Here is a 20,789-nt window from a genome sequence, read left to right on the forward strand (position 1 = left end):
GTTACAGTATAACAAAGTTACGGCTATTATTATATTGTCAGATGGTGTGAATCTGTTCTCTGAATCTGTACATTGATTTTAGTCACAATAGCTAGGGCATGGTACATTTAGTTGCAAACATTGCTAACACTAAACTAAGTAAATAGCAATTATCCAGAGCCAAACCGCTAACCCTGAAATAAGCGAGTCAACATAACCTTTCACCCCCATCCTAACCCCTAGGCCTAACCCGTAAAGAGGATGTAATCCCTGTGACTAATACTATAATGACAGGGGCACAGTATCATGATAAGAAAACAATGACATTGATAATAGCATAATAATATCAACAAACGTTACTGACATAAAAATGGATAACGGTAAAAAATACTCTTCACCCAATCGCAAAATGGAATGATGCGCCCTGAATCTTGTTCCATATTGAGATGTGATTGGTCGGCTGATTGGGATTACATTATCTATACACATATCTTTCCATTTAAAATCAAACCGTTGATTTAAAAACACTATTTTGTAACTTTGAAACAAAATGTAAAAAATAATTTCAGAAAATTTTAAAAAACAAATCCTTGCAATGGGGTACCCCTGCACTGCAAGGGTTGAGTGCTCATTTTGCTCTAGTGGGCTCAAATAAAACTGTATTACTCACCTGATCCATGGTCTTGCTGGGCTGTTAGACTAGTCCCCACAGCTTCTTCTCCCCTAGGTTCTGGCGGTCTAAGGACTGCTGACATCATCACATCTAATGCAGGTCTATTGACATGAGGACACCAAGGGACATTCCAAAGCCAGAGCGGAGAGTGAGACAAGTGAACACTGACCGACATGGGACTGAGGATCAGGTAAGTTAAACTACTTAAACCCTCTAGATAAAATGAGCATTTAGACCTTACTTAGAGTAACCCCACTGCAAAGAAAAAACATTTAAATTCCTGGAGTACTTCTTTAAAGGATCAGCTCATCTAATAGTAATTTTTTAGTTATTAGCAAAGATTAGTAAAAGGGGCAGCAAGACAGACAATTTTAATTCCTCTTCTATTGCAGGTCATTTTTTTTTTTTTCGCAAACCAGCAATGCTTTAACATTGTGTTATGCGCCCAATAACGCTTTGCAAATGACAGCAATGTTGTGCTGTTCTTCTATAAATTATAATTATTGTTTTTTCCCATAGCAAAAACTTGAACAGCAGATAAAATTGTACTGAATCCTTCAGAGTGAAAAAATGTGGCATCCAACTTTTTTTAGCAATAATATTAAACAAAGTTGAAACATTATTATTGTTATAAGACAAGATAGAACTTGGAGGTTTTTTTTGGGGGTGGGGTGGGTTATGATTGTAGCAGTAGTAGAGTAAAATGCAGTGTTAGCCATCAGTCAGGGCTTGTTCACACAATGTCTGGATTCTGTCCGGACAAGAACCGTGCGCTCCTGCACTCAAAATGCATCCCAATGTCTCCCTATGTGTGTTATAGGCTACAGTTCTGACCAGCGCAGTCCCTTCCGGACAGAAAAAAAATACTGCATGTCACATTTTCTCCGGTCCAGAAACGCACAAACGCAACAAGAATGCAACGAAAACGTACCGCACTACAGCTAACATACTGACTGTCCCACTCCCAAAAATAAATATATATATGTATATTTTTTTTTTAACTGGAACGCGGTAAAAACACGTCAAACGCACTGCACGCATAGCACCGCGTCTGCAGATCTGCTCCAGTTCTGGACCAGAAAATGGTGTGAACAAACCCTCAGTGCAGAAAGTTTGGAGTTTAAAAAGGATGTAAGGAATCCTGAAAGCTTGCATCTTTAATACATTATAGAAGTCTCTCCTTGTATTATTTTTTCCCAGTGTAGTGCTGACCCTCGGAGGAGCCGCTAATTTTAGGCCCTCCTACCTGTTTTGCAGTTAACGTCCCAGTTTTCAGCTCCAACAACACTGACACTTCTTGTAATGAAATCTTGTTATGATTTATTGCTCATTGGTAGAAAACTCAGGAGAGACAGCCTAGGGTTACAGGATACACAAAAGCACAACAATATCTTCTGAAATAGTAGCAGCAATAACATCAGGTTCTATAAGAGTGAAAAAAATTACATTCTGATAAGCAGAGGTAAGCTATTTAAATCTATGACTCTGTAAGTGCAGTGACATGGTTTGTAATACACCAATTGGCTTCTGTTCCCTCTGCAAGGTACCTGGAGCTATGGAAGATGAATCCTTCTTACAATGCCCAGACTGCAGCTCCTCTGCAACAAGATCCTATCTCCAACCCAGCTTCCATAAAGTATCCATTGCTGCCATAACTTAGGCCTCATAACCCCCAGCACATGGCACTTGCTGAGGCATGGTCATCCTCCCAGGGTTCAATCAACCTACCAGGGTCAGTGAAAACACGCAGAACACAGATAAATAGATATTCAGACTGACTACAGTCCAACAGTAACACTAAATGTAATAGTGACACAACTGCAGAAGGCAGGGTCGCTATACCAGTTCAGTCACATAACTCCCACAGTACAGTATATGTTGCTTTGTATCCCATGCTTCCATGAGCATGAGAGACTGAGTTAGACTTTGACAGCTCACTCCTCTTCATTCCTGACCATGCTTTGCAAAGGAGACAGCCTCCTGATTGACAGTTTTTTTTATTTAGAGAAGCCTCAGGGGAAAGACTTCTGGAAATGTGCTTCTAAATATGTATCCTCTCCCCCAGCCATACCTCTGAGTCAGCCTGCTCAGGGATTGGTGGAGTCAGACACATATTCATAACTTTGCAGTTGACCCTCCCACACTGTATGCTGGAGCCCCATCCCAGTAACAGGGGGAATCAATCAACCTACCAGGGTTAGGGAAAACCTGCAGAACACAGATAAATAGATATCCAGGCTGACTATAGTCCAACAATAACACTAAATTTAATAGTGACACAACTGCAGAAGGCAGGGTCGCTGTAGCAGCTTAGTCACATATCTCCCACAGTACTGTATATGTTGCTTTGGATCCCATGCTCCTGTAAGCATGAGAAACTGAGTTACAGACTTTGAGAGCTCACTCCTCTTCATTCCTGACCATGCTCTGCAAAGGAGACGGCCTCCTGACTGACAGCTTTTATTTTACTGTCCCGGCACTTTCCAGACACATGCCACATCACATAAATGCAGAGGAAGGAGACACGCTCTCTCACATGAAACAGCACGGGCACTAGAACTGAAAGGTAGCCTTGTATTGTGTTAGCAAAGTGCAGAGATCGCGAGATAAGAGCTGTCAATCAAGAGTCTGTCTTCTTCACAGGGTGTGGTCAAGAATGAAGAGGAGTGAACTGTCAAAGTTTGTATCTCAGATTCTACTGCACAGTAAAGTAACATATACTGTGGGAGTCAGATGTCTAAGATGTGAAAAATATTAAAAAAGGCGAGACTGCTTTACGTTAGCCAAATAGGGTATCACTTAAAGCGTATCTAAACCCAAAAACAAAATGAAATATATTGCAGTTTAAATGGTCTTTAGATGTGGCAGCGGCATTTCTTTTCTTTTTTCAGGCTTTTTGTCTTTTATTTTCACCTTGTGATCCTGTCTTAGGATGCCTCCACTCTATGGTGGAGCAATGAAGCCAGCATTGGACAGCAGCATTGTCAGCCTGTGGAGAGTTAGTATTAAGCTTGTCATACACTGGATGGATGAATCTCCCACTGTGTAGATTGTATTTTGCCAGCAGGCGGGTGTGCCACTTAGATGCACTAGCAGATTTACACAGACTTGACTAACAAATTAAAGCCGAACACCAGCTAACAGATTGTGAGCAGTTACAGAAACCAGTTTTTCCTTTTGATTTGATTCCTTTGGAAGTTGAAAAATAGCACAATTACTAACCAGATCGCCAGGTGAAAATAGAGGGGAAAAATACGTTAAAAAAAGAAAAGAAAACGAATGCAACCACCAAATATAAGAATTAGTAAGCTGCAATATTACATTTTTGCTTTTGGGTAAATAGATATATTGGGTTAGCTACACTTTCTGTTTTATCATTGTGAAGTATATACACGAAAAACACATGGTTATCATGGCTAAAAAACAGGAAAGAAGCTAACATGAGCACCCCCAGAGTATGTTGCAGTGAGGGTGTTATCTGCAGATATGATTTATTTGGGCAAGGTGGCTTCTTGGGGATCTGCAGAAGCTAAATAATTGCAGGAAGTGCTTAGGTTAGCATCTATGTGTATATGTGGTGTGTATATCAGGGATGTGCAGTCAGGAGAGGCAGGTGAGGCAGAGCCTCTCCTAGTATTATGGAGGAAAAAGCTGAGAGCTTCAAGTCTATCAGGTTACAGAGCAGGGAAATCCTCCCCACTGTGTAACCTGTCATGGACGGAGCGTTGACTGTTAATTACAGGCACCAATGCAACCAGCTTTTGACAGGTAGTTAGGTTACACAGCAGCGGGCTTCCCCACTGTTTGTGTAACCTAACTATTGAGGCTACTCTTTGTTAGAGGCGTGAGCTCGGTGGATGGCTTGGGCCAATGGCAAAGCGCCATTGGTCCAAGCTGTCCAATCAAAAAAAGAAAAAAAACCCACTGAGCCCATTGATCTCGATGTCTCAGCAGTGACGAGCAAGTGAGGGAAAGGGAGGCTGCCCCGTCTCCTCCGTTCCTCCTTCACACTAGCTTGGGGCTCTGACGACGGGGGCAGGGCAGGACGTGCTGGGGGCGAGGCCGTGGAATGCCTCACCCGGAACAAGAGGTAATGCATGTCACTGGTTTATATATGGTTTACATTTACATTAAACAATACACAGTTCTTCAACCACCTTGATAAACAGGAATGTCATAGTGATGAGACTGTCCATTTCAGTTTTACAAAATAATTTTGGTTAAAAATTAGAAGCTGTTGAAATCATTACATACAACATATTAATACTTCTTTCTCATTTATTTTCAATGGAAGAGCATATAATGTATAGTACAGCATTTGACATTTTGTCTTATTTTGTGTCTGTGCCCACTCCTTATACCATTTGATTCAATCTGACAGCAGAATTCGCATAATCTAAAATTATCGAACATCCTATTGCAATACTTTTTGTCTTAGTTCAGATCTTCTCATGTATCTCAGTCTAAAGAGGACCAGTGGCCACACATAAGTCCTTATGTTTAGTCCTTCTACAGTCATCTGTTGGAGGCATGGAGACCCTGTTAATCAGGTTTATCTATTAAACAGCACAAAGGGCAACATGCTAAGTGCAAGGGAACAACAACCAATCAGAATGTACCTTTTGGATGGATTCGGATTGGTTGCTGTGGGTAATGCTTTAGGACATCGATCCGTTCACTGTTTAGACCATAAGACCCCTTTTTTTTTATGTAAAGGGTTGTTTTTCTAAAACTGTACTGGGAGTATGTTAAGTGGCCAGTTTACATGTAAACGCTGCTTAGCAGACTTCTTTAATTGTCAAAGTGCATCTTCATTACCTCATTCTATGGCCAAAATCAATGTTTGCATGCAATGTATATCTGCAAGGATAATATCTAAACAACCATAAAACGTTTAGTCCCTAAACACGAACAACAACCTTTTGTTGTTTCGGTCCAATTTATTCTGCATAAAAAAAAAAAATAATAATTAGCCGTTCATCATTCATAAATGTAATTCTCATTAAACTGAGTAAGATTATCCAGCAATAAGTTTCTTAAACCTAAAGCAAGGCTACCGAGCCGTCACCATCCATAGTCCAAGTACCACATTAGCAGTCAACAGGGCGCTGCCTCCCAGCAGAATAAAAAACCCCAAGAGCTCTCTGTTCTCCTTTTCAACGATTATGGAACTTAATGTGGCTTCCAGGAAAGAGTTCAGTATCCATTGTCCATCTAAAGCAAAGCATGGCACTGCATTGATCACTGCCAAGGCCCCAGAAAGGGAAATTAAATATCTGAAGGCAATTAAGCATTAAATAACCAAACTAGAATAAAAAGAGAAAACATAAATAATACAAGTAGGCATACAAGAACATGAAGCATAGTGCAAACATGGGAACCGTTTTAAAGGATGTTGCTTAAAGCCCAGACTACTCTTCTGGTTTGAATAACTACCAGTGTCATTAAACCCACTTCCTGTGAGCCACAAACTCATGTAGGGCTGCAACTAACTTTTTTTAATAATCGATTAGTTGCCCGATTATTTTTACGATTAAAATCGACCAAATCGGAAAAAAACAAACCATCTTTTATTTCAAATACACAAGTGGAGTTTTACAAAGTTTATTTCAGAATAAAACTGCATGCACAATTTTTTTGTAATCGCACCACACGGCATTGCAGTACAACGCGTTACAGTGTGGGCAATCACACTGCAGGCGGATAGCGCATTTGGGGTGCTATTCAAATGTATGGCACCACATTGCACATTCCGCAGCAGAATTTGTCAGGTCAAAGCGAAATTACCTTTTTCCCCAACGTTTTAAAACAAATAATTGAATGTATTCTATTAGACATTTAATTTGTTTCATGGATTTAAAATAATCTAAATTGAAATCTAAAAATTTACTGGGCACAGTCTTTTAGACCCCTAGTGTCACCCTTCCATTTCACTGGGGAATGACAGCTGCCTACTGAGGCAGCTGAATGTAAATACAGCATGCAGTGGCTGGGAGCAATAGCCAGCCTGCTATTGGCTATTTCAAACTGCAATAACCAATAGCAGACTGGCTATTACACCTGTCTACTGCCTGTTGTCAATCAGCAGAGGAGGGACCAAAGGAGAAAGTTCTCCTTCAGGTCCTCCTCTGCTAATTGACAGCAGGCTGTGGGCGGGTGCAATAGCCAGCCTGCTATTGGCTATTGCAATTCAAAATTCAACTAATCGATAATGAGAATCATTGACAACGATTCTCATTATCAATTGAATCGATTAGTTGTTGCAGACCTAGACTCATGGGAGAATATTGCAGAGATCAGTACCCTATCATTATGTGGCACCACTATCTACAGCATTCAAGATCTGGTGGAATAAAGAGTGAAGAGGACATATGAGCTCTCCAGACTGAAAACTCTTGGATTTTATACGTTATTTTTTTTTTTTATTTAAAAGATGCCAGGCGTGCTCAAGCCGGGCGAGGAGAACCAGTGCCTGGAAAAGGACAACATACAAACACATAAAAACATATTGTGTGGGACGACAAAGTCGTCCTATTGACCTAACATGTAGGGTGACCCCGGCATGTAGGGTGGAGCTGGGGGAATGAGGATCGGCTTGTTGCATTGGAGCAAGGACAGAGGTGTTGTTTGTACCTATGATCAGAGCCAGTTTACAGTACTGTGCAAAAGGCTTTTTGGCCAAAAAGCTATACCTCCAATGTTGAAACAAGGCTAAGAGACTCAGCTATGCATGAAAACATAGGAACTGGGGTGCAGAAAAAAAGACAGCAGGTGCTCTGGACTGAAATTTCGAATATTTGGCTGTAGCAGGAAGCAGTTTGCCGAGGGGCTGGAGAGCGGTACAATAATGAGTGTCTGCAAGCAACAGTGAAGCATGGTGGAGGTTCCTTGAAAGTCTGGTGCTGCATTGCTGCAAATTAAGTTGGGGATTTGGTCAAGATCAATGGTGTCCTCAATGCTGAGAAATACAAGCAGCTACTTATCCATCATACCATAGTATGAGGGAAGCGTATGATTGGCCCCACATTTATTCTGCAGCAGGAAAACGATTCCAAACATACAGCCAATACCATTAAAACCATCTTCAGCCTAAGAAGAACAGTCCTGGAAGTGATGGTTTGGCCCCCAAAGAGCCCTGATCTCAACATCATTGAGTCTGCCTGGGATTACATGAAGAGACAAAGGGATTTGAGGCAGCCGACATCCACAGATGATCTGTGGTTAGTTCCCCAAGATGTTTGGAACAACCTACCTGCCGAGTTACTTCAAAAACTGCGAGTGTACCTAGAAGAATTGATGCTGTTTAGAAGGCAAAGGGTGGTCACGCCAAATATTGATTTGGATTTCTATTCTGTTCATTTAATTTCCATTTTGTTTATTGATGAAAATAAACTAACACTTTTATTTCTGAAAGCATTCTTACTTTACAGAATTTTTCACACCTGCCTAAAACGTTTGCACCGTACTGTATGTATGCGATCTCATATGATCTAATGTAAGTAGCATTTTAATAAAGCCTTTTAGAAAGTTTTAATGGTGTGCACTATGGAGCTTCTCTTTTGCCTATAACATGTACCGTGGAGCTTAAAGGAGAACTATGAGGTGAGTGCTTTTCACTCACCTCATAGTTCTAGCCGACCTGTGAGACTGTCAGACAACCTGCGAGACAACAATGAGACTGTCACAGGTCGGCTCAGTAGATCGGGAGGGGAGCGAACACATACCGGCGTTCGCTCACCTCTCGATCCTGTCACGGCTCTCTGCCCTGACAGGGGAGGGGCTGGATTTCCCCCTCCCCGCCCCGCCAGCGCTGACTGGCGGAACGGACCGTCCGCCAGTCTGCGGAACGGAGCTGTCAGTCACACAGGTGGGCAGATCCTGGCATAATTGTCGGGATCCGCTTCAGCGTCTCAGTATACCGCGAGCTTTAGTTTGCGGTATACTGAGCTTAGGGTGACGGGAGGACGCTAGTTTGTGTCCTCCCGTTACCCTAAGGAGCACTATGGGGAAAAGCCCTAACCCCATAGTTCTCCTTTAAAAAGGAAGTGTATTGGGAAGTCTTATGATATTAACTGTTTATATACCAGATAGGCGGATGTTATAAAACAAGAAGGAATAGAGGAGAAGGTGGATGGGCCTCAGTTTTGCTAATATCTTTGGGGTTTCCTCCCACCTGGGATATAAAGGGGGGTAGCGGATTGAGATCTTACTATAGAGGTCAGAAAATACGGTGAGCGGCATTCTTGGAAGTGGTTGTGGTGAAGATCACTGGGATAGTGAGTGTTGGGGTGCACTGTTGCACTGGTGGATTATATTACTGACTTTGGCATGGACTGACACATGGACTCATTTTGTGTTGTATAAAATAATACTTTAAAGTCTTTAGCTTCTTTGGACACTCTATATACTGTATGTTCACTTTGTATTGTTGCATTAACACATTTGATGTTAATAATCTTTGAAGCTTGCATTGTGTTTAGTTATATTTATGTTATATTTTTCATGTTTATTTATAATTTTCTTTGTGTAAGAGGTGCACTTTTAGTTCACTATTTGTGAGGAGAGGATAGCACGGCACATCTATTATTTGTATTTGTGATATCTGGTATTTTGACTGGATTAAGTGCTTGCTGCTAACTCAGAGGCTTGGCGCGAAGCTGAAGATTAGAGACATTTACAGCATGTATGCATTATAATACTGGCTGGTCTTGAGGCTATTAAAGTCATTACTAAAAGGATACTTGCAGAATGTCTCAATCATCACTGGAAGGTCTATGCTAAGAACCTGGTATCGTGGAATGAAACTGCTTAGGCTCACTGTGGAAATAAGAACAGGCGGTTAGGTGATACAGTTACCAGTCTGTTGTTCGATTATCCAACAGGGAGGGAGCATTTACACAAGGTAATAAGCTCAAACGATTGTATTACCTACATCATTAATATGATTAATTACAGAGAACCTGGCACATCTGAAATCAGACATACTGTACAAAGCTGCCCACAGTCTAAGATTTCCAGGAATGTCTGGAGAGACAGAAATTAACCTCTGTTCCATTCAACTTTCTAATTCAATTGACAAAGCACCACTGAATTACCACAGTACGCTTTGGATTATGGAAGGCTTCAGGCAAGCTGGTAAGACAAGTGAGTGCCTTATTGACACAAGCATGCCTCTTTGGTATGGGGATTGCCAAAGACAAAGACAAAAAAGCAAACCTGATAAATTAAAGCCAAATTTCAGGCAAACCGCTAAATACATGTTTAAGAGCAGTTTTAACTGCCAAAAGAGTTGTATTTCTGTCCATGCAGGCCTGAGATCAACACAGCTCTGCCTTACAGCACATCCTTCTCTGGCTGGGCAGAAGACCCGATTTTGCTGTGCAGCAGTTAAGTAACACTTTCAGATCTTGTTTCTCTGCCAGCCTCTGCCTGAACAGTGAAAGGAGAAGTAGCATCCATTTTTTTCTTGTTCAGCCATGCACTAGATTCCCCCATCCACATTAAACAGTGTGGATAGAATTCACCCGCTGGAGTAATTACAGCTGGAAATTAGTTCACTACTAGAGGTCAGAATTTGCCAAAGGTATCAGCACCAAGTGGGAGAGTGATGTTCAACAAGGCCCTGTCTAGATCAAAGCCAGCTAGTGCCCATGGCAGGTTAGTGTAGGGAAAGAGCCCCTGTAAAAGGTCCGTTTACTTTGTGCATCAGAATTTATTTTGAAATTGTCATAGTGATCCTTTAAAGGAGAACTATGGGGTTAAGTCTTTTCACAAACTAGCGTCCTCCCTCCCTAGGCTAGGCTCAGTCTAGGCTGTAGCTCGCGGTATACAGAGACGGCGCAGCTGAAGCGGATCCCGACAATTGTGCCCAGCTGCGTGACTGACAGCTTGCTCTGCCTATCTAGAGGCAGAGCCAGCTGTACCCACCCCCTCCCCCGTCCGTTCCGCCAGTCAGCGCTGGCAGATCGGAGCGGGGAGAGGGGAATCCAGCCCCTCCCCTGTCACAACAGAGAGCCGTGACAGGATCGAGAGGTGAGCGAACGCCGGTATGTGTTCGCTCACCTCCCGATCTACTGAGCCGACCTGTGACATTCTCATTGTCACAGGTCGGCTAGAACTATGAGGCAAGTGAAAAGCACTCACCTCATAGTTCTCCTTTAAGGTAAACACTCCTTTTTTTATCCAGCTTTATGGATCAGTGCAGAAAATTCCTTCAAAATATTAAAATTACGAAGACCTATATTGCCTGGATGTTATTTTAATACCATGGGCACTCACCTCCATATTCTAGGTGCACAGGAAAGCCTATAAACAACATGTCAAGTTGTGGTGGATGCTTGACTCTGATGAGGCGAGTCTGGTTCTCTATTGATGGGATGGCACAGACACTGTTTGGAGCTGCCTTCTTACAGTCTATATTAGATCGACACTCAAGGCTGGCTTGGATTGCTTTCCTTGCTGGCAGACAAGCATACTGTCAACAGTGATGAGAGATCAAGACATTTGCTAAAACATCATAAAAACCAATGCACAAAATCAACAAACTATGAGATGAAATACATGTTTGATAACTTTTTGAAAAAAAAAAAAAAAAAACACTTTAACACTTTGTTACTATCAATGAATCCCAAAGATGTTAAAAGGGTCATATTTTTACAGTTAAAAAAAAAAAAATCAAATTACAAACGTTTTTTTCTGGCTAGCTGGTAAGTGTGCTGAGAATTTTTTTTTGTGTCTTTGTTCTGTGCAAAGCCCCTCTATGATGTGCACCTTACTTTTAAAAAGCCAATTAGAAATTGATTCAAGATATAGTCTGTAATATGCAAATGGTGGCACAGATATGCACACGTCTAATTACACATTGGTTCCCTTATCTCAAGGGGTCTCCAGTGGTAATATCTCTGGTTGGTTTCCGCATGCCTGCAGCCATCATGAAGGATCTCAGTCGCTGTGTCTGTGAAGGTTTTTATTTATCTAGGTCATGGTATAACTAGTAGTGTTTAGTCATATTCAACTAGTTCTGTGATGTTACAGACATTTCGTAGCTTATCCAATACGATTTTGTTCTATTGAGAGTCAGGAAAATACTCAATAAGCATTTTTATCCAAACAAGTAACACAGACACCCTACTCTAATCAACAGGATGGCAGGTGTGAAAGTTATGGAACCAACCTGTTCTAGTAACATAATCCCATTCTTCGTGCCAGGAATGCTGAATAATTGTTAAACCTTTAGTTTACATGACTGAAGTTTTGAACTTTTGTCAAAACGCCATGGTATAGATGTTAAAATACATTATACGTTGGAGACAGATGGTTTCGAAGCCCCCCGTCCCATTCAAGAATGGTTGTTCCAATTTGACAAAAATGGCCTCTTTCACACCTCTTGCAAACCAGTTGTCCCTCTCAGTCCAAAATGTGCATCTCACTATCCTCGAAAGAATGTCCCTATTACTTATGGTGTAGAAAAACTGCTCAGCCTTGACCTGTAAAATTTGACCTTGTATGTTGGGTCATTTGTTTGTTGACGGTTTGTTTTGTCTACCCAATGTAGAAAGTAGGGATGCATCGATTTATCGGCCGCCGAAACATATCAGCAGAAAAATGGCACTTTTGGCAAAATGCCGAAAGTGCAATTTTTTGGCCGAAATAGTGGTGCATTCGTGATTTCTCTCCTCCCCGCTGGGCGCTGCTCTATGTCCCTGCAGAGAGAAATGGTCACAGGAGGCCGAGCGGTGCGGGAGGAGAGCGCTGTGAGCGGCTGGTGTCTCTCCTCCCCGCACAGCACAGCCTCCTGTCACAGATCAGGACAACGGCGGTGTTGGTGGAGACAGCTGTAATTGCAGTCACAGGTGGCTGAGCTCTCCTCCCGCACCACCCTGCCCAGCCTTCTGTAACAGCATGTCAGGATAGAGAGCGGGTACAAACACTCAGTGGTCGCTGAATGTTTGTAAAGAATTATGTATGTTGTATGACAGAGTATGTTTACTGTATCCTCAATTATGAATGAATGGGAAGTGATCTAGATCCCCTCCTGTTCATTCATGATTGTTGATATAGTAAACATACTATGTCCACAAGTTATAAATGAACAGGAACACTCAGTATAGCCGATTCCTGTTTATTCATAATTGGGGCTGCAGAAAAAAAAAAAAGATTGAGGACTCTGTGCCCTCAATCTCTTTTTATATTTTAAAAGGGAAATATCAGGGGTCTATTTAGACCCCTAATATTTCCCAGAAGCCCCTAAAAGCAAAGTAAAAAATAAAAATATTTAATAAAAAGGAATACAAATAATATGAAAAATTTAAAAGTTTATAAAAAAATAAATACAAATTACATATTTTTAAAAAATTGGAAGTTACTATAAAATACATTTTCGGTTTCGGCCTGACATTTTTTTTCATTTCGGTTTTGAAATTTTCATTTTGGTGCACCTCTAGTACAAAGTCTTTTGTATTCCTCACTATGTTTGTGTTTGGATGTTGGGTCTTTTGGATGTAGAAGCTTCTGTCTTAGTGTATTATTTTGAGCAATACAAAGACTTGTACATTGGGGAGGCAAAACAACCTCTAAACACACGAATGGTCTGACATAGAAGGGCAAATTCTATAGGTCAACACTCAGCAGTTTTCCTGCACCTTAGGGAAAATCAACATCTGCTTTTCCATGGTGATAAGAGTAAGTTGTCTGTCCTACCTGCGTAGATATAAATGCTTGGTATTTTCTTGACACTCATCGGACCTGAAAAAGTGCCTTAAATTATTTATTAGATCTCTTTCACTATTCTGCATTATGCAGGATATGGCAGAAGTGAGGCTCTAGCTTCTTTAGGAGAATAGGTGAGGCTTTAAGATGGACAAAGTAGAGTTTGAATTACAACAGAGATATTTAACTGCCAGAGAGAGAAGCCAATAGTTGACTCAGATCCATAGACTTGAAATATCAGTAATGGGTGAACAGAGACTAAGAAATTTGGGCTCAAACTACAGGTTTCTGTTAGCACACAGTCGTTTTTATTTATATATACTGTAGGTAAAGAACACCATTAGGCCATGACACAAACGTACCTGCTGACTTTCCCTATTACCACTATATGAAAAACAGACATCAGTGAGACTGTTGTTACTGCAACACTCAATAGAACCATCCAGCCGCCTATAAACTAAAAACAAAGAAAACTGCAATTATTACTACTGTATACTTAAAGACATTCCACAAATACATTGCTAAAAATAAATGCCATTTTCACTGTTAACTTTATGGTCTGGAGCAATTTCTACCATTGTAAAATGTAGGGCACAGTGTAATGCTGTGTCTCTTCTTCTTGACAGGGCAGTATTGTTTGTGAACCAATAGTACAACTTAAATATATTTTAAAGGATCTAGTAGTGCAAAACCTCCATTTGGAGTAACACTTAAAAAGTTACAGTAAAAGGGAAGCTCTGTCAAAACTCCTCTCTGGGACTCTATAGAATTTGTTTTCACATTGCAAGAAAAGTAGGTAAAATGGTTGTATTTAGTGGTTTCAGCAGCTGTTTACTTGAAAATCATACTCTTACTTCTCACATTACACTATAATTGTGTATATATTAGACTGAAGGATGAAAAAAAAACAAAACACAGAAATAAAGTTACTATGAATTACAAACTGGCTTGGTTTCTTCTTACTATAACAAATGATTTTTTCAGTAAATAAATCTGAATCACTCAGGATTATAAAGCTGGTCATACACTGCTAGATTGTCATACAAACATGTATACGAAAAAACTTCATTAGAACATTTGATAATGTCATCAGAGGCTTGACAAATGTTCAAATTTCCTTTGATTTTAACATTCGATTTTGGAATGAATGGAGTTTCCTAAATGAAACACACATACACATGCACAAATGAAAGCCACATTCTCTGTTAGAATTTCAGAGAATGTGGCTTTTAGAGTTTAAAAAACATTTCCCATCATGCTGCTTTCGTATTTTTCTTTTCTGTTCCTACGGTCAAAAACGATTGTCGATATGACCCTGTTAACTATTAGAAAATCGAACATTCTGAAAACAAATTTGTTCCAACAAAATTCTACTGGTGTTTGCCTGGCCTAAAGTCAGTGTAAGTGTTGGATTTGTTCTTTTGTATAACTCTTAGTTGTTGTCTTAGCAACCCAACCCAAGATAATAAAGCCAATCGCAAAACAGAAAAGATGCAAGGAAATCTGCGATCTGCACCATGGAAATTCACAAGTTGCCTGGATGCAAAATAAATATGCAATTTTGAGAAATATATACAATATATATACACACACACATACACATATATATATATATATAATATATACACACACATACACACACACACACATATACATACACACGCACTAATGTATTTGTTCTCACACTCACTGCTATAAATATGCAAGAGATTCTTTTTTTTTATTCTGAAGGGATTCTACCTCTGCTAGGGTAATGCAGCTGCTTTAGAGTTAAAGTGTTTATGCAATAACCGATCTGTGGCTTCTGTGAGATGACATCCAAGCACGTGTGCCAGTCATCGACATTAGTAATAGTGCAATCTTGGACTTGAGTTACAATGTCACGGATAAACAATCCTCTTGGACCACTTGCTGGAGAATCCTATGGAAAAAAGGAAAACACAGTTGAACTTTCTCAAAGACAGCACTATGATTAAATCTTTTTTTACAAAGTGTATTAATTGACTGCAGCTGATAAGAATGGTTTCTGAAAGCTTGTAATGGGTTGTTTTATTTTGCTTCTTCTCTTTATGGGATACACTTGAGTGATGTGTGATAACTTACACATTAATGTAAAATATATCAATTCATCTATAAAACCGCTTTGTTTTGTTTTTTTTCGGGCCACAAATATATGTAAAATCTGCAATGTGGCCCTCGCACTGAAAAGTTTGGAGCCCACTGGTCTAATGTAAACTTTATATACTATATTTCAGTATATTGCACTGAAAAATGATACATGGCAAATGCTGCATAATGCATAACACAGCACAGACTAAAATGAGTCTTTGCTTGGTTAGTGAGTGGGGGGAGTAGCATTACTTTATATTGATTATAGTTCCAGGAGCATCATTCATGTTGACTACAAAGGATCAATTAAAAAGGGAGACAATAAAGGCTTTTGGTTAGCTTTATTTGTATGCTTTTACCAGGTTAGATTGTAAGTCAGGCCAAGATTAGGTATTTTAGTTTTTTAATAGACTGAAGGAATAAAACCTCTGCCATATTTTTACTGTTATCTTATGCTCTATTAAAATGCAGAGTCCACTTTTTAGACCAAGTTTAATGTTTCATGTTACATATTTAGGGTGTAACAATAAACATAGTCACATACTGTACACCAACCCCTCTAGACCCAAACCGCTCCCCTCCTTACCTGAATCGCAGAGTTCTTTGTAATGTCAATTTGTGATTATTTTTAATTTAGCATGGCCATGCACACACAGCCAGGTTATCCATTCACATAGATCCATCAATTAAATGACTATAAGTCCCATCTGCCACTGTGGCAGAGGGAATCAGCAGAATGGATCGGCAGCAGGGCAGTGACATCACCGCACTTGTTGTTCATTTGGTATTTCCTTCAGCCCCATATCACTAGGTTCATACCTCTGTCTGGACCTAGAGCTGGGAGGTAAACAATGCAAGAACCCACAATGCACTGATCGTGGTAGCACAGTTCTGTATAGCGGAATGAAATGAGTGTATTGAGTGTATTTCCCTCTCCCCATATTTCTCCTTTAAAGGGATAGAAGATGGGGAAATCTACAAGGACTGCTCCAGAGATATGCTGCAAATTTTTGCCCTGACATATACAATTGATAAGCATGAAATAGTCTAGTTACCCAATTAAAAAGATTTTTTAAACATTTCATTTTAGGAAAGGAAGCACAGAGGGATGAAACCTAGATTCCCTTTAAGGCATCTGCAGTTTAATTACTTATCATGAAAGCTTTCAGAAAAGCTGTCAGAAAAAGAACCCAGTCACAAACACAAACAAATATTAATGAACACATGTTTCATTCTTGCATGTAATATCCATATGAAAATGCGGCTAGAATTAAAAGGGCATTCATTCATGCAAGCAAAATCTGACCACCCTCAGGGAAGTCAGTCTGCAGAGAGAATAGATCAGGGAACTGTCCCTGTATTTCTAGGGGTACCTTAAGGTCACTGTATAATTTTTATTCCTGCACTGATAATCTATTACCTAAAATATTTCACATTATCTAAATTCCAAAATTGCTTAGTGCTGCTCTCTTGTCACTTTATAAACCAAAAAGTGGAAATATTTATATTAAAGATTTATTATCTTCTGTCATTCTGCCTCCTCCCACTCTCCAGGACCTCATCAGTTTTTTTCCCTATAGCTTTACTTTACTCAATCAGACTTTGCTAATCTTGAAGGCCATCATGTTACTTAAAGTAGTTATAAAGTCATTTTTTTTTCCTACAATGAATCCAGATCAAACAAATATACATTGTCCTGCAAAGTTTTTCTGAATATAATCATGTTTCCAAACGACTGTCTCCAACTCTCTCAGCTTCCCTGAACTTCCTGTCCAGTACAAGATCACAAGGGACAGCACAGTCTACAACTCTCCGTCTACTAGCATAGAGAAGGGAGGAAGAAGGGAGGAAGAAGGGAGGAAAAAGGAGCGGGGAGCAGGAAGTAGAAAAGCGGCTGACCCTGCTGTGCCTACGAGGCACACAGCTTGTTAGCACACACAAGGGTGGCTCCATAGGACTGTGCAAGAGAAAGGAGAGATCCTAAAACAGGATATCAGGTCTGGCGCTCAGGGGACCAGCTGACTCTGCAGGAAGCTATAACTTTCTAAACATCAAGGAGCAGCATCCATTGTAAGTGATTTCATCAACATTTGAAATCCCTTAAAAACCTTTTGACTTTAACATAACTTTAAGCTGGGTATATGCACTTATAATTGTGTTAAAAAAAAATTATTTTCCAAACATTCTTTCAATTTGCTAATAGTTAATGGGGTCAAATTGATGATCGTTTTCACAGTGGAAAAAACAAAAGCAACATTTTTTCCTTGAACAAACACATTTCAAACAGTGAATGTGGTTTTCATTCGGGAACCTTCGTTCATTCCAAAACTGAATGTTAAAATCTCATGACATTTGGAATTACATTTGTCAAGTTTGATGGCATTATTAAATGTTTTGACAAGATTTTTCGTAGGAACCTCCATACGAAATTCTAATTGTTCATACCCAGCTTTAGTCATCTGTCGCTTTAACCACTTTCCACTCTCTTGCAGCGTGCACACCGTTCCATTCACCCCTCCAACTGCCAGACTCGAACACTGTCAGGAGGAGAAGGATGAAGTTAAAGTGTCACTAAACCCTCAAGTTAAAAACAAGTTTTTAATCTTGCATTATGTATAAAGTAAGGCCTCTTTCACATGGGCCTCATCCACTCCGATCAGCAGGATCCGTGTACAGATCCCCTGCTGATCAGGGCAGAACGAAACAGAAGTCACTCTTCTGACATCCATGTCCCTTCGGTTTTTTACTTCATCTTGCAATGGCAGAAAAAAACTGAGCTGTATGGACCCATGTTAGGTCAATGAGGAGTTGGATGCAAGCTGATTTGTGTCCGTTTACATGTGATTACCTCTAATTCGTCATGATCAGGTCTACCAAAACAGAACCCATACAGAGTTGGGGGTAATTGCATGTAAACAGATGCACTTCCGTTTAGATCTGGCTGCCCATAAACTAACATTGGGCTTCTGATCAGATCCACCTGAAAAAATGACAGGTGTTCTTGTAATGAAATGGAGCTTACACAGGGTTAGAGATTCAACAGAGCACTGGAGGGGCATAAGAGCACAGGGAAGGTAGGCATTAGTTGGTGGAGGGCTCTTATAAGACATTGCTATGAATGGACAGAGTGATAGAGTCTCTTAATTTGGTGGACGTCTTATGTAAATTCACTTATGCTTTAAGAAATATTTTATAATGCTATCACAGGCTTCTAGGTTGTGAGTGAGAAACTTTTAGGGGGCCACATCTGGCTCATTGTTTCAATCAGCTCATGTAGTGCTTCTCAAGACATGATAATGAGTCCTTCCAGCCATCTCATTATTCTAAAACAGAGATTATACAACTTTTGGGAAAATGTCTGTGTGAGCTGGGCCTAATCCTCCCCTTTTCCCCTAGGCCAAAATAGTGCAGATTATTATTGTGGCCAGTCCCTGCAGGCTTAAGGAAGGAAAGATGTTTTACTGCCATCCTTTTTAGTGAGGCATCTGTCTTAATACTGTATATGGCTGTGTTTAGCATCACTTAGAAGCCATTGAGAGAATGCAGCTCTGTAATCATTAAGAGTCCTCCAGCAATCAGCAACCACAGCACATCTGCAGAGAGCAGTTGCCAAGCAATCTGCAAGTAAACCCCAGGGCTTCCTGGTATTTAAAAGAGAAATCAATCCTACAACTGAGGAAGACATAACACTAACAGGTACTCAACCAAACTGCATACTGCATGGATTTTGTCAGTGTCATAAGCAGTCCACAGTAAATGGCACAAGCAAAGCCAAATGGTTCTGTATACAGGGAGGTAATGCCGGACAAAAAAAAATAGACCAACTAAATGGGCAAAGTCACAGAGTCTATTGACAGCCCACCTGAATGGTCAAAAATGCAGCCCAGTTGAAAGTTGAAAGCCCAGTTGAATGGGCAATGTGACAGCCTTTCAAAAGCCTACCTGAAAGGGGAAAGTGATGGAGTCTCTTGAAAGCCTAGCTTAAAAGGTCAAAGCGACAGGGCCTCTTGAAAACCCAGCTGAATGGGCAATGTAACAGAGCCATTTGAAAGCCCACCAGAATGGACAAAGTGACAGAGCCTCTATAAAGCACACCTGAATAGGAAAAGGGATGGATTCTCTTGAAAACACAGCTGGCAATGTAACAGAACCTTTCAAAAGTCCACCTGAATGGGGAAAAGTGATGGGGCCTCTGGAAATTTCACCTGAATGGGCAAGTGGCATGGCTTCTTGAAAACCCACCTGAATGGGCGAAGTCTCTTTAAGTACTAAACAAAACCAACCAGTGAACTCCTAGTGCTATCCAAAAAGACTTTAATTGTGTTAAAGTCAGAAACTTAACTCAACATAAAATGATCTGGCTTTTGTGTATTTCACAAAATCCCTCCACTATGGTGCAGGATGGTCTTTTTCGGAAAACCATGTTCAGTGTAACTTTTTCTGACCCTCTGCTTGATGTAACACAAACACACTTCCAACGCAGATGGTGGTTGTAAAGTGCTTCTTAGTACTGATGCTTCCATACATCAGGTTTTGTGTATACGAGAAACTTTAGAGAACATCTCTCCTCACCATAAACAGATGAGCAAAAATGGGTTCCCAAATCACCATATTTACTGACTGGTACACTAAAGATGAAAAACTGAAGTTCTGAGCAGGCAGTTGTTCCCTGTGCATTTCTATGCTTAAAAGGAGAATTATGAGGCGAGTGATTTTCACTCACGCAGCTGGGTGGATCCAGACATAATTGTCAGGATCCGTTCCGGCTGCGGCGTCTCAGTATACCTGTAGCTCGCCGTATACTGAGCTTTGGGTGACAGGAGGACGCTAGTTTGTGTCTCTCCCGTTACCCTTAGGAGAACTATGGGGAAAAGCCCTAACCCCCTAGTTCTCCTTTAAAGTCCAACTGTAGTGTTACAAATTTGTATCTCTTTCTAGTCCTGTTCCCCAATACGTTATTCATTGTGCCTGACGTTTGCCTGATATACTTTTTAAAGAAATACTTTATTCTCAGATATATAAATGCTACTTTTGGACTTTGTATCCAGTTCTCTATGCTGGCAGCATCTGAGAGCACTGGGTCTAACTCTGATGCCTAGTGGACATATCATACCATATTGAGACACCGTGCACAATTACTGTAAGAAAGTTGAGGTAAGACCATGAAAATGAAGGTGGTAAGCATGACATCTATATCCCTCTCTGTGACTTTAACTGGGCATTCATTTTTGAATGCTGTGTTCTTCTGAATGCATCCACTAAGAAAGAGTGCTACTACACAATTTAAGCTCTACTTTGCCTACAATGGACATGATGATAA

General features: G+C 40.4%; 1 protein-coding gene across 1 annotated transcript in view; it reads right to left on the bottom strand.

The window, feature by feature from the left end:
* Nucleotides 1-5,696: 5,696 nt before the first annotated feature.
* Nucleotides 5,697-20,789, bottom strand: part of MBTPS2 (membrane bound transcription factor peptidase, site 2) — a 41,073-nt gene continuing 25,980 nt past the window's right edge. Inside the window, exons 7-11 of the mRNA XM_018562429.1 lie at nucleotides 15,101-15,281; nucleotides 13,723-13,817; nucleotides 10,931-11,126; nucleotides 9,394-9,469; nucleotides 5,697-5,928 (exon numbers count right to left, since the gene is read on the bottom strand). Coding sequence (XP_018417931.1) covers nucleotides 5,706-5,928; nucleotides 9,394-9,469; nucleotides 10,931-11,126; nucleotides 13,723-13,817; nucleotides 15,101-15,281 — 771 coding nt within the window. The 3' untranslated portion in view covers nucleotides 5,697-5,705. The remainder of the gene's footprint in view (nucleotides 5,929-9,393; nucleotides 9,470-10,930; nucleotides 11,127-13,722; nucleotides 13,818-15,100; nucleotides 15,282-20,789) is intronic.

Source organism: Nanorana parkeri, unplaced genomic scaffold (genome assembly GCF_000935625.1).
Source record: "Nanorana parkeri isolate BGI_ZX_2015 unplaced genomic scaffold, ASM93562v1 scaffold577, whole genome shotgun sequence".
NCBI classification, from domain to species: Eukaryota; Metazoa; Chordata; class Amphibia; order Anura; family Dicroglossidae; genus Nanorana; species Nanorana parkeri.